At 66.2% G+C, this 13,595-nt stretch overlaps 1 protein-coding gene across 1 annotated transcript; it reads left to right on the top strand.

The window, feature by feature from the left end:
- The first annotated feature begins 6,175 nt into the window (after window positions 1-6,175).
- SLC52A3 (solute carrier family 52 member 3) lies at window positions 6,176-9,074 on the top strand. The gene is made up of 4 exons (XM_006030510.3): window positions 6,176-6,539; window positions 6,907-7,925; window positions 8,141-8,264; window positions 8,389-9,074. The coding sequence occupies exons 2-4, from the start codon at window positions 6,937-6,939 to the stop codon at window positions 8,599-8,601; spliced, it is 1,326 nt and encodes a 441-aa protein (XP_006030572.1). The 5' UTR covers window positions 6,176-6,539; window positions 6,907-6,936; the 3' UTR covers window positions 8,602-9,074.
- Window positions 9,075-13,595: the final 4,521 nt, after the last annotated feature.

Here is a 13,595-nt window from a genome sequence, read left to right as displayed (position 1 = left end):
TCCACTTCCTGCTGGGAGCTGCCCCGACACGCTCCCCAGCGAACGTCGGCACCTTCTCCCCAGGGCGTTTCAGTCCACCGGGGAGAGCTTCGCAGGCCTCGCCCTTCTGGGGAAGATCCCCCAGGATGACGGGGAGAGCTTCGCAGGCCTCGCCCTTCTGGGGAAGATCCCCCAGGATGACGGGGAGAGCTTCGCAGGCCTCGCCCTTCTGGGGAAGATCCCCCGGGATGACGGGGAGGTGAGCCGAAGCCCCCACCCAGCAGGAGCACGAGGCCTCTCCCAGGCACCCGTGGTCCTGGCCCAGCCCAGCTAATGCCTGGATACGCTTGAAAGGATGGCAAACATCTCTCTCTCCAGAGCAAACTTGGATGGCTGTCCCCTTTGCAGCTGGGATGGGCCATTTCCCCTTTAAAATGGACCGGCGAGTGCAGCGCATGGCGATCCCACCCCTCTTCTGCGTGCAGTCCGGTCCCTGGGCTCCCAGACCCCGCGCCGGGGAGGCCGAGCGCTTCCCGGAGCTGAAGGCAGCCGTTGGAGCCCTGCAGCGAGACCGTGACCTGCCCCTCCCTGTAACAGCCGAGGGAAGACTCGCTGCCAAGGTTCGTTAGCTGACGCCGCCAACGAGCAGGCTCTGCCCTTGCAGAACAAGAGCGGCGAGTACAATCAGCCCCTTCTAGCACGCGGCGCTGCGAGGTCCGGGCTCCCCGGAGCAGGGAGGGGAGAGCCTGGCAGGCAGCGGGCACAGCCCCAAGCAGGAGGGGAGCTGGCAAGTCCCCTGCCCGCTGGCTCCCTGGCCATGTCCTGCCAATGGATCAGGGGGCCGAGCGCCAGCAGCACCAAGACTGCAAGGGATGGCTTAGCTCCAAAAGAAGAGACTCATGAGGACGTCCCTGGCCTGCGGCTCCACCCGTGGGGCAGAAACCCCTTGCTGGTGAGTGCTCGAGGCCGCAGGCAGGCTCGGACTCCACGGCCGGGGCTGGGCAGAGCCAGAGCAACATCGTCCAGAGGTCCCAGCCCCGTGAATTCAGGGCCAGGACTTCCGCCCCCCTGTTCTGAACCCAGACCGAGTCTCCAGCCCCCGCACTGAGACCGAGATATATAGGAGCCACCCAGCCGTGTCTGCACAGTGGGCTGCCGTGGCTCCCAAGCTGCTGCCCGGTGGGCTATGTCCATGCTGTGGCAGCAGGAGCTGGGGCATCCCTGCCAGCAGTGCCCTGCATCCCCACCATGCATCTCCCTGGGCCCAGCCTCACTGGAAACCGCAGCAGGTGTATTAACCCCCGCACAGGCCTCTCCAGCCCTGGTCTGGATGAACCCCTCTGCCCACACGCTGCATGGTGAGGCCCAGAGTGTGCCAGGGACCGAGCATCCAATGCAGGGCACTCTGATGCCCGGCTGGCACAGGGCTGCACATCACCTTCCTGCGAGGCGGGCAGAGGGAAGGAGCTGGCGTGGCTGTGCCATGGGAGTGGGTCCAGAGTATGCCTTGCTCGTGGGGCCTGTGAGAAAAGGAGGGGCTGTCAGCTCTTCTCCAGGCGCCGGGGCATGGCTACCCCGGGCACACGCAGAGCTGGGGCCTGGGCATCTCCAGGGACCTTGGTGCTTTGATATGGCTCCTGCCAGCTGCCCCTGGAGCCCGAGGACCCTTCTTGCTGTGTCCCTGTCCCAATTTGTTGCTGTGTCCAGGACGTCGCACCTGTGTGTCCCCCCATCTCTGCTGCCTCCTCCAGGGTGGGTGGATGGGGACTCCTGTCCCTGCTCCCCTCTCTCCATCTTGCCCCCGAGCAGGGACAACCCGCCGCAGGGTCCCAGCGAGGCAGCCACGTCCGGGGGCGAGCAGCATGTGCAAGAGGCCGGCGGCCCCGCAGACAGGAGGCACACTTGCGGGGTCAGGGGTCAAGGTCTGGGCTTTGCAGTGAGCTGACCGGCATGGGCAGGAGGCTGACAGATGGAGATTTACCGGGCGCAGACTTCCCCGCGGCCGGGCCCGACGCCCCTTTGTTCCCACTTGATGACTGTGACGGCGAATGCGGCCGCGAGGGCCCCGGCGGGTGCCCTCTCCCCAGATGGCTGTGCCGGCGGCTGGCGGTGGGGCCGGGAGCGGCAGGCGCGGGCGGGCCCCTGGGGACCGGCTCCTTTTGTCACGCCCCGGCCCCTCCCCGCCCGGACCCCCAGGCACAAGCCTGTCAACTTTCAACTTGACCTGCTCCATTCACATGGAGATCGCATGCAAATGTGTCCCGAGCTGCAGGCAACCTGCAGCACCCCCTTCCCCGTTCCCAGCACCCCGGCCCCCACAGGCTCCCCTCTTCCAAGTCCCGTCTGTGCCTGGCTCAGGACCCAGGGCCAAACAGAGTCACTAACCAGCAACGTGACCCGTTTTGTCAAGCTGGGGGGGCTGGGAAAGCCGGTCCCGTGCTGGCCCCCTGAGCACCATGCATGCCAACCCAGCCTGCTTGAACTGCCAGCTTTGGAAATGGGAAAACTGAGGCTGTGTCGGGTGCGGTGCATGCCCGCAGGTGCCACCAGGCTGGCACGGGATGCTGCCCAGGTCCTATCCATCCACGTGCCGGACATGCCTGCGGTGATGGGCAGGAGCTCGCTCAGAAGCCCAGAGCCCGGGAACGGGAAGCATCCCCACCTCTGACCTCAGCTCGGGGCCGGGGGCTCCTCTTCTCCTCTCCTCTCCTCTCCTCTCCTCTGCCCCCCACCCCCCTCCCCTCCCTCCAGGCCCGAACCCGGCAGAGGGTCAGGCCGCCGGTACCACTCGGCTACCAAATGTTGCCGTCTGCGTCGGGGGCCGCCGCCCGCCTCTGTCCAGGCGCGGAGCGTGCGGCCGTGGGGCTGCCCGGCCACGCCGATTATGCTCCTTTGTGCGCCCCCGTCCCATTAGACTTGGAAATGGCCTTGGAGGCGGCTGCTTTGTGCAGCCGCGGTGCTGAGCGCCCCCAGCCCCAGCTGGGCACGAGCCCCCGGGATCTCCCAGTTGTGAGGGGCAGCTCTAGCAATGCATCGCCCTGCAGTGCAGGGCCAGCCTCGCCCCAGCAGGGCTGGTGCGGGGGCAAATCCCTCCTCTCACCCCCGGGCACCTCCCAGGGCACACGTCTGAAGATGGAGACGGCGGTGGGGTGCCAGGGGCTTCAGGCACGTGCCAATGGTCTGGAGCTGCTGGGGGCAGCAACCGATACCTGTAGCTGCTCCGGGTTCAGCTGCATTTGGACCCGTGCAGCAGCTGCAGCCGCGGAAGCTGCTCCACGAGTGACACCTGGTGCTCACCAGAGGGAAAAGCTTCCCCAGCCGCAGCCCCGGCTCCCCCAGGCCCCGGCACCTCCGTGCCCCCCACCCCTCGGGCTCCCTGCCCACTGCATCCTCCCGAGGGGGGGACGACAGGAAATGTGCCACCAAGTCTGGCAGGGGCAGAGGACAGACCAGCATGTCTGAGGGTGGATGAAGATGCGAATGTGGAGGGAGCCCCCCTCCACCCCGCACGGATGTACGAAACCCCGTGTCCTAATATCCTGCCCTGTTCTGCAGAAGTCCAGTGCCGGGGCCTCCCCCGTTGCATTGACCAGGAAGGCCTGTTATCTTATCGCAGCAAGAAGCCGGTTCGTCCAGCTCAGCCGCCCTTTCGTAACAGCTCCGCCACCCTCCGGTAACCCCTGCCGCATTGCGTCCCGTGCCTCTACACGTGTCCTCAGGTGGGCTCGGGAGCTTGGCAGGGAGTGCAGTCAGGACGCCGGGCCCCCTGCCCCGTGGCAGGACTCCACATCGCTCCAGGGGTGGGAGATGGGAAATTTCCCACCGCGGAGATGACCCCGAAGCTGGTGGCGGAGCTCAGGGAAGCGCAGAAAGCAGTTTGCCACTGCAGAGAGCGAGGCCAAGGGGTGGGAGAGGAAATGCAGAGAGGACTGGCGGTCTAGGACTCCAGCAGCGGGGCGGCAGGTTGTCAGAGCAGCTGCTGTTTGCACAACTGCTCCTGAGCACCGATTTGCAACCTCAGCCACTTCACCCAGGCACGGGCTGGGGAACGTGTGTGCCCAGGTGCTCGGGGGCGCGGGGCTGCACACGGTTGAAGGGAGAGAGAGACGCGGTTAGAGCCCCCCTCCCTGCATTGGGGGACCCCATAGGAGCAGCAGTGAGGGCGCCTGAACCGGGTGAGCTACTTCCCTGGCTCCACCAAGGAGCCGCGAAGTGAGACCTTCGCCCAGCAGGACGGGCAGAGTCCATCCCTAGTGCAACCCCATGACAGGGGCCAAACAGGCACTGGGAGCAAAACACGCTTCGCCCCAGCATGGCACCGAGCCTGGCTCTGCAGACAAGCCCAGGGCTCGGGGTGGGGGCGTGGAGAGCTCGTTCCTGCCGCCCCATCCTCATCCGGGCTCCAGAGGAGCATTTCCAAAGAGGGACTGCCCGGCCCGGCTGGTTTTAACCCCAAAGGTTGCCCCTTTGACTTCCTGGTTCCTTAAAACCAACCGCGTGGCACCAGCAGCAGCATTGCTAGCCAGGCAGCAGGGACAGCGTTGATTGAATTCATAGCTCGTTACCATCTACCAGACCCCTCCTAAACTCTTCATCCCACAGGGGTTAACGACCCTCTCTCCTTTTTGGTGTCCTGGATGCCCCACCAGTCACGCCAGCCTTTCTTCTGCCATGCAGCTGCTTCTAGCTGCTCCTGGTCGTGAAGCTCCTACTTCACAGCTGTGGAGCTTTGTTTTTTCTGAACTCATTGCAATGAAGCTGTCTTTGTTTTTGCTTCGATCTTCAACCAAATAACCCAGCCCTAGGCCCCTAGCACACGAGCAAAGCTTCCCGTTTCTTTTTCGCTGGAGAAAGATGTGTTGGGTTATATGGGAAGAGGCACCTCACCCTGCGCACCCCGCTTTGCAAAACTCTAGATCCGTCCATGGAGGAGGCGGATTAAAACCTTCCTGGTGCGAAGGACCTAGTCGCAGCTGGGCATTGGTAAGACGGAGGCCAAGCAGCCACGTGGCAGTGGGGACAGGAAGCCTTCTGTAGATGGCCTGGAGAAGTAACCATCCAGCTGACCTGCAGGATTCAGGTCCGGCCGTTGCTTAAAAGCGTGAGAGGGAAACAGTCGGGGAAAGGCAGGCAGAGGGGAGCAGCCCAAGTGGCTTCAAACGAAGGAGGCTGCCAACATGTGTGCCGATGGGGCACAGACGGAGAAGCCGCCTGAACCTGCTCATCAGCTCCGGGTGGGTCTCGGGAAGGGCCGGCTCGCCCCGCACTGCCAACGCATTTGTCTGTTGCTTCTTCCAGCCGCCGGTGCCGGGTGCAGGGGGCTGGCGCGCTCTCCTGAGCACCGCTAGCACTCGAGCTGTGCCAGGCCTGCGGCTTCGCGGGGCGAGTCCTGGGGTCCCGCCTCTGGGTCCACTGAGGCACGAGGCGGCCTGGGACCCTGCATCCATGGAGAGAGGCAGGGGGGCTTGCACCGGGCAGGAGATGTAAGGGCCTTGAAGCCTGTGGTCTCCCTGGGGCTGAAACCAGGGAGGCGAGTGACTGCCCTCCAGCCCGCAGGTCACCAACGTGCACCCTGGCCCGAGGATCACGTGTGCAAGCGCCGACGCGGCGGGGGCATGCCCGGGGGCCTGGCTCTCTGTATCGCCGGGCTCTGAACTACCCGCAGTCACAGTCCAGCTCAATAATGCAGGGCCGCGTGGCGTCTGCTGGGCCCCTGCCCTCCCGTGCACCCCAACGTGGCAACGCTGTGCCTCAGTTTCCCCTCCTGTGCGAGGGGGAGAAGGTTCCCGGGTCCCCGAGGGGGCTGGGAGGCTTCCTGGGTGAGAAACCTGCTGAGCTCAGGCAGGAGGAATGTGAAGTGCTCTCCAGAGGGGCTCGGCTCCGGCCCCAGCCCTGCGGTGTGCTCCCACTTCCTCCTTCCCGAACGAGCTGCACAACGGCTCTCAAAGGCACGAGGCTCAGCCCGAAGGGGGAGAGTAGGGGCATCCCCACCCGGCCCCCCTGTCCTTTGAGGCCTGCGCTCCCACGCCGTGCGGCGCCTGTCCAGGTCCGTGCACACACGCCCCAGGCGGTCTCCCGCAGCCATGCCAGCACCGTGGGGGGGAGGCGAGGGAAGGAGCTGCACCTCTTCTGCTAACAATGGGTCTGGCAACGTGACCCGACCCGAGTGCCAGCCCTCCTGGTTGCTGTGCTCCCTCCAGAGCACCCAGGCAGCGCTCGGGCATGGCTGCACGGCCCCGGCGCTGAGCGTGGCAGCCGTGGGGGTCTGCGTGGCAGGGTGGGCAGCGGGCCCGGCTCCTCGCGTGGGGCTCAGCCCTGGCCGGGTGCTCCGGCGGGGAGGAGGAGCCGGGGCAGGAAGGGGGAAGCTGACTCAGCCCTTCTGGATTACGCAGGACTCTGGTTTCAAGGTGAAGCTGCTGACAGCCTGGCGGGTGCATTTACACTCCTGGGCTTCGGTTCCGGGTTGCCGTAAACCCCAGGCACGGCCAGGCTGGCAGGGAGCGTGTGGCCAGCACTCGGGCTTGGCATGAGCTCTGGGGAGCATTGAGGACAGCGGCAAGGTAAGGGCTCCCTCTTGCCTGTCGGGGGCAGGGACATGGGCACTGCCAGGCTGGATCAGCCCAATGCCCCGTCTCAGAAGCCTGGGTGAAGCTCTGCAAGGGGCCGAGACCCAAGCAGGCAGGGTATGCCAACCCGCACCCAGGACAAGGGCTAGGCGTTTGCATGACGCCTTCACCTCTGGGATGCCCCCGGGGGATGCCCTCATGGCCCATGGAGGTGCAGGATGCTGCACGGGGGTTACATTGGCTGCAACAAACACTCGGGCTTTCTTGGCCCTTTCGCCCCTGGTGTTTGCAGAGCACCCCCTGCTGCTTTGGTTGGGGGGGGGGGGCTGCGCCGTCCTCACGCCGTGCCCTCTCCCCGCAGGAGCAGGACGAGCCTCGGGGCTGCCCCGCCATGGCGCTGCTCACCCACCTCTTGGCCTGCGTCTTCGGCACTGGCTCCTGGGTCGCCATCAATGGGCTGTGGGTGGAGCTGCCGCTGCTGGTGCCCGTGCTGCCCGAGCACTGGTACCTGCCCTCCTACATCACCGTGGTCATCCAGCTGGCCAACGTGGGGCCCCTGGCCGTCACCCTGCTGCACCGGCTCCGGCCCGGCGCGCTGAGCGAGGTGCCCGTGATCTACGCCGTGGTGGCCACGGGCGTGCTGGCCTGCCTGCTGCTGGCTTTCCTGTGGGGCTACACCACGCACGTGGCCGGAGCCCCCCACAGCACGGCCTTCCTCATCCTCACCTTCTTCCTGGCGCTGGTGGACTGCACCTCCTCCGTCACCTTCCTGCCCTTCCTGGTGCGGCTGCAGCCCCGCTACGTGGCCCCCTTCTTCGTGGGCGAGGGGCTCAGCGGGCTCCTCCCCGCCCTTGTCGCCTTGGCCCAGGGTGCCGGCGTCACCCACTGTGCCAACGTCACCCGGGAGGCCAACGGGACCCAGGTCCTCCTGGAGACCCGCTATTCCCCAGCCCGCTTCCCCCCGCTGGTCTTCTTCCTCCTGGTGGCTGCCATGATGCTGGCCTGCCTGGCGTCCTTCTTCTTCCTCACGCGGCTGCCGGCGGCGCGGGAGCTGTCCCAGCAAAGCCTGTTCCCCGGCGACGTCAACCTCAGCCCCTTCCACGGCTCCCCCGGGGACGAGCTCGGCGGGGAGGACAAGCCAGGCAGCGCTGGCAAAGCGCCCGGTGAGGCCGACGCGGACACGGCCGCCTATTCCCCGGCCCGGCTCGCCAGCATCTACGCGCTCGTGGCCTGGGTGAACGCGCTGACCAACGGGATCCTGCCGTCCGTGCAGGCCTACTCCTGCCTGCCCTACGGCAATGTGGCCTACCACCTCTCGGCCACGCTCAGCGCCATGGCCAACCCCCTGGCCTGCACCATCGCCATGTTCCTGCCCGGCAGGTACGACCCCCTGCCCGGTGCTGGGGGGCTCCTGGGTTCCTAGCTCCACACGCGGTGAGCGGAGCTGGGGCAGGCTGGTTGTGGGATTTACGCCATCGGAGGGCTTAATGCAAACCTGCTTGCTTGCCTTGGGACCGCCGGGCCAGCATCTCTCCCCCGTGGCGGGTTGTTGGGCCCAGATGGAGCCGGAGTCACCCTCGGCGTGTCTCCCACAGGTCTCTTGCCCTGCTCGGCGCCCTCTCTGTCACCGGGACGGGATTCGGAGCCTACAACATGGCCATGGCGGTCATGAGCCCCTGCCCCCTCCTGCAGCGCTCGGCCTGGGGAGCTGCGCTCGTTGTAAGTAGTTGTGGCAGCATCTCGTTCCCCGCCGTCTTCCCCCCTCCCTGGGGTGCCTTGTGCATGCCCCCCATCTCCTCTCTGCCTATCCAGAGCCACAGGGCTGCCCCTTCTGTGCCCGCAGGTCGCATGCTGGGTGCTTTTCACAGGCACCCTGTCCTACGTGAAGGTGATGACCGGGGTGATCCTGCGGGGCCGCAGCCACGGTGCCCTGGTGTGGTACGGGGCGACGGAGCAGCTGGGGTCCCTCCTCGGGGTGCTTCTCATGTTCCCCCTCGTGAACGTCTACAACTTCTTCCGCTCCGCTGACTACTGCAGCCTGCAGTGCCCAGCCTGAGCCAGGGCCCGGGCAGGGCACTCGCTGGGCCGGGGCATCCTGAACCTGGACGGATGCAGCCCCCCATCTCCTTGACCGGTGGACCGTGGTGCAGGGCAAAGAAGATGCCAAGGGACATACCCCCCAGCCCCAGGGAGCACTGTGGGTCCAGCAGGCGCTGGCTGGAGTGCAGGACAGCTCTGTCCCGGCTCCCCTCGAGCCAGGGGGTGGTGGGGCTGCTTCCCTGGAGCGAAGGGAGCCCTCTCCAGGGTGTACAGCCAGCGCAGAGCAGGGAAGAGCCGCCAGACCCCTGCATCCCCTCGTGCACTGCCGCCCGGTTGCACCAGATGGAGCCACAGGCTCGGCAAGAAGGCCCGGGCGGCTCCTAGCTGAGGCCGGGATGGAGCAAAGAAGGGCCTAAGTCCCCTGGGGCATTCGTGCACTTGGGGGTCTCTGCCTGTGGCAGCCCCTCATTAAAGAGCTGGGCCCAGCCCCAAGCCCACGGCAAGTCTGTGCCCTGTCCCTGCCCCAGGCACCAGGCTTGACACCTGCTGCCCCATGTCCGGGGGACGGGGCAAGCGGTTCCTTCCCCTCCTTCCTGCACTGAAGGACACAAGATGCCCCCCTTGCCCCAGTGGTGGGTGCACCCGCTGACCCTTTCCTAGCATCTTCTGGGAGCCTGGTCCTGCGTGCAGTTGTTGCTCATGCAACGCCCCCAGGCAATCAGGCTCCCCGCTCCCAGCCTGGGGGCGTTAATCACCATCAGGGAGTGGGGTGTCAGCTGCATTTCCCATGCCATCAATCACAGGCCGAGGCCAGCAGAAGCCCAGGCTGCGGCCTGGGATGACCCAGTTACCGTGCGAACAGCAGGGCAGGCGGCAGGCTGCTGCTTGCGGGGGGCACCGGCCCCCACCCCAGCACAGCCTGGAAGGGGCCTGGATCCACGGTGCAGCCAAGTGTGCGGACGCAGACACGTGCCTTGACTTGCCTGCCACGGTGCCCAGCGGCCCAGGAGGCAGCAAGGGATGGGGGCAGCTGGGAGATGCTGAGCTGGTCCAATGCCTCCCCCAGCACCCCCCTGCCCGGGGGCCTGTGTGTGCAGGACAGGCATGTGCACACATGCACACGCAGGCACTCAGGTGTGCAAGCTGTAGGTCCCCTCCCTTGCAAAAACCAGGGACGTGGTGGTGGGGAGGCAGTGACTGGAGCCCCCACCTTGCTTATGGGCACCCTGCTGGCACAGGGGTCCTGGAAATCTTGCCCGGAGCCAGAGCCCCTTTGCCAAGTGAGGTGCCAGGCATGGCTGTCGCCCTGCGGCGTGACAGGCTGGGGTCCCGCGGGGGAGCGGTGCCAGCCCCAGGCCACCTGGCAGCCCAACTGTTCCTGGGCAGCACAGAGCACCCAGGGAGGCCTTGCTCCAGGGAGGGAGGGCATCAGCAGGAGCAGGGGACCCCTCCAGCCTGGCGGGGAGCAGGGGAGAGAGGAGGAGGATGGGGAAGGGAGCACAGACCCCACGAAGGCTGGCCTCCTGCCTCTCCCCATCCTCAGGGCACTTGGCAGCTCAGAGGCAGAGAGGTGCACCCAGAGGTTGCTCTGGGGTCAGAGGGGAGGCGGGGAGAGCAGCACTTGGGGCAGGGGGGCACATCTGAGCCTCACAGAGCTAGCCGGGGGCCCCGAAGGCACAGCCAGACCCAGCTCGCCCAGCAGCCTCAGGGCAATGACCTGGCGCATGCAATGGGGTGATGGTGCTGGACGCCCCCCTGCTTGGCTGCTGCCCCTCAGTGGGCTCCCCCAAACTCACGCACGTGTGCACACATGCACACCCCCACCCTTCCCAGGGGCACGGCAGCCCTGTCTTTGTCCCCGGCTCTTTGTCTTGCAATCTGTTTCACCTCCGGGAGATGAGCGGCCGGGGGCTGCCAGACAGCCGGCTGCTTCACCTTAAAGACGCAGATCCGGGCGACTTTGAGGGGCTCCAACTGTTCCCATGTTGCCCACGGGGAGGATGCCGAGAGAATGGCTAATGGCAGGCAGCCCCGGCTCCCTCCCGAGCTCCCGGCGCAGGGCAGAGCCCAGGTCTGGAGCTGCCCTCCTGCTTCCCGACCTGCCATGGGATCTCCCCAGGCCGCCCCGCTCCGAGTCACGCAGCCCCGCCGCCTGCCAGCTGCATGGCATGAGTTGGGGCAGAGCCATGGGGCTGAGCGAGCACAGGGGAGGGGCTCACGATTGCAGGGATGGGGCTCACTGCGGGGCCAGATACGCTGGCTTGGTCTGCGGGGCACGAGGCGCATTGCATTTTCTGGCCAGCTCTCAGCAATGCCCTTCTCTGAGGGGCTTTGCTGCTCGGCTGCTGGTGGCAGGTCTTGCACAGGTAGGGGCTTTGCTGCTCGGCTGCTGGTGGCAGGGCTTGCACAGGGCAGCGACTGCTGGACTTTCCACCCAGCCTGGCTCCTCTGCCCTGGAGCTTCTCCCGGCTAGCCCCCACCCGGCCCCTCTGTGTAACCACTGCCGTCTGCCCTAGGGCAGAGTATATGCACACGCGTGTGTGCGCACGTGGGCCTGAGTGACCTCCCCAAGCTGCACAGTCAGTCAGTCTGTCGGGGGCAGGCCAAGTCGGCAGCTCCGAATCACACTTGTCGGCGGGGTGCCTGAACCCTTGTGGCCAGCACTCCCCTCCGCTGGCTCCTTCCCCCCGTCGCAGCTGGAGCAAGGGGAGCTGCCTGCCTTGGGCGGGGGGGGAGATGCTAGAATCTCCTGGCATGCTCTGGCACGTGCACATGTGTGCACTAGTGTGCAGAGATGTGCAGTGATGTCTGCTGCAACACCCCACCCCTCCTACCTAGTGCCCCTCTGCCCCAGTGCCCAGCATCTCATGCTGGCAATGCCTCGGCCTACGCGGCAATGTCTGCATTGCTGGCGGGGTACCGGGGTGGTCTAGGGGTAGCAGGATCACTGCCAGACAACACAAGGGGCGCCAGCCCAGGCCACCCACCCATGTCACAGGGCCCTGAGCTCTCCCTTGATCCCAGGCAGGGAGGGGCTGGGGCTACAGGGTGCTCTGGACCCCAGGGCTGGGAGCATTCAGCCCAGCACAGCTTGGAGGGGATCAGGACCCTCTGAGCCAGGGCCTTCATGCAATCAGCCCACACAGTTGCTCCCTGGCATGTTCCCCCCCCCATCACCCCCATGCTTGCACGGAGCAGACCCCAGCGCCCGTGTGTCCCCCCCCACACACACCCTTCCCCAGCCTCGGGCACACAATAGCCAGGGGGCTGGGGGCTGCGAAGATGAATTGCCCGAGGAGCAGGCGTGTGGGCCTGGCGGCGGGGGAGAGGGATAATGAAGTGCACACGAGTTCATTGCATCCTCGGCTGGCAGCTCTCAAAGGGGCTGACAAAAGCGTGGCTTCCTCCAGGCCCTGAGAGAGCTCCAGCCTGGTTCTGCGGAGGTGGCAGGAGCCTGGCGCGCAGCAAGAATCGTCCTCGTGAGAGATGGAGGCAGCGGGGCAGCGTCCGTGCTTGGCCAGGGAAAGACCAAGGTCAGAGCTGGTGGCCGGAGCTCCGGCCACCTTGGAGCGACTCAGCCCAGCCCATGGGGCTGAACCAGGCAACTGGGGCTCTGCTCTTGTGCATCCCCACGTGCTTCCCTGGCTGTGTGTGGAGCCCGGCTCTGAGCAGCACAGGGTACAAGGCGCCCTCTCCCCGCCACGGGCAGACCCAGGATTGAGGGCCAGTTAAAGATGAGACTGAGCTCCAGTGTGGGGTGAAACCGTGGCACTGATCTCCCTGGTGCAGGGGCTGCCCCAGCGCCCAGCCAGCCCGGGGACCCCCTGCCTGGAGGGCACTGCCAGGGCATCAAGCTCCAGGGTTGGCTGCAATCTGCCTCCAACCTGGCCTGCACTCCAGGGTCCGTCCCCCCATGCCGAGCACATGGAGGCAGCTGGTGCTGTGCCCATCCTGCTGGCCCCATCCTCCCCAGTGTGAATGGGACACTGTGCACTGTGCAATCTGCCAGGCCAGGGCTCCTGGGGCGGCCGCCTCCCGCCAGCTGCCCCGCGCAGAGCAGGATGGCTGCCCCTGCATTGCCGGGGCCCTCTCCAGGCCTTTCACGTGGGAGAAGGGGCTTTCTCGTCACACAGCCCAGCTCCAGCTGGTGGGACTTAGCGCGGAAGCGCGGTGCAGGCGGCACAGGGGCAGCTCTTAAATCAAGCCGGGAGCAGCCTGAGCATGCGGTGACAGCCAGGACTGGGCCAGGTGCATCCCAGGGAGGGACCGGCAGCCCCAGACGGAGCCGCTAAGCGCTGCCCAGCTGCAGGGCAGGTTCTGCCCCTCTGCAGGACCCGGAGGCCTGGCGTGCTGTAGACACATCCTGTGCAAGCTCCCCCTCACAGCTCGCCCCGACCCGCTGCGGCCCCACCATGCCAGCTCTGCTGATGTTCCTCCATCACATCAGCCTCCTCCCTGCGCTCCAGCCTCAGGACCTGCAAAGCGGGCTGGGGGGTGTAGGGCACCTCCCGAGGAGGCCACAGTGGGTTTCCTCTCCAGGACTCTGTCCTGTCAATGCCCCGTATCCCTGAGCCTGGCCCTCCTTGCAGCCAGCCCGCATCCCCTGCCTGGATGCATCCTGCCTGCCTGTGCATGGCGCTGGCGGGCATCCCTGGGGACCATGTGTCGACAGGTGCTGTGTTCGCAGGGGCCTCCATTTCACGCCTGTAGGCAAAGAAAGGGCAGGCGGTGCCGGGGCCATCCATCACCCGGGCGGGCAGGGGAGCAGAGACAGGCCCACGGGCATAAATCACCTGCCATCGGACAAGGCCCCCAGGCCTCTGGGAGCAGAAGGCCCAGGTGAGCTGCACTCCCCACCATGGGGGTGACGTCCAGGCAACTGCATCAGGCCACAGCTCAGGCTCTCATCCATGAAGCCAGGTTGGCATTGGCAGGCTGGCAACAGCTCCCCACATTGCACCTCTTCCTCCCAGCCTCATGCCTGCTGCTCCGAGCCCTGCCGGACCACTA

Source organism: Alligator sinensis, unplaced genomic scaffold (assembly GCF_000455745.1).
Source record: "Alligator sinensis unplaced genomic scaffold, ASM45574v1 scaffold1032_1, whole genome shotgun sequence".
In the NCBI taxonomy this organism is placed as follows: domain Eukaryota; kingdom Metazoa; phylum Chordata; order Crocodylia; family Alligatoridae; genus Alligator; species Alligator sinensis.
This window is presented reverse-complemented; position numbering and strand designations above follow the sequence as displayed.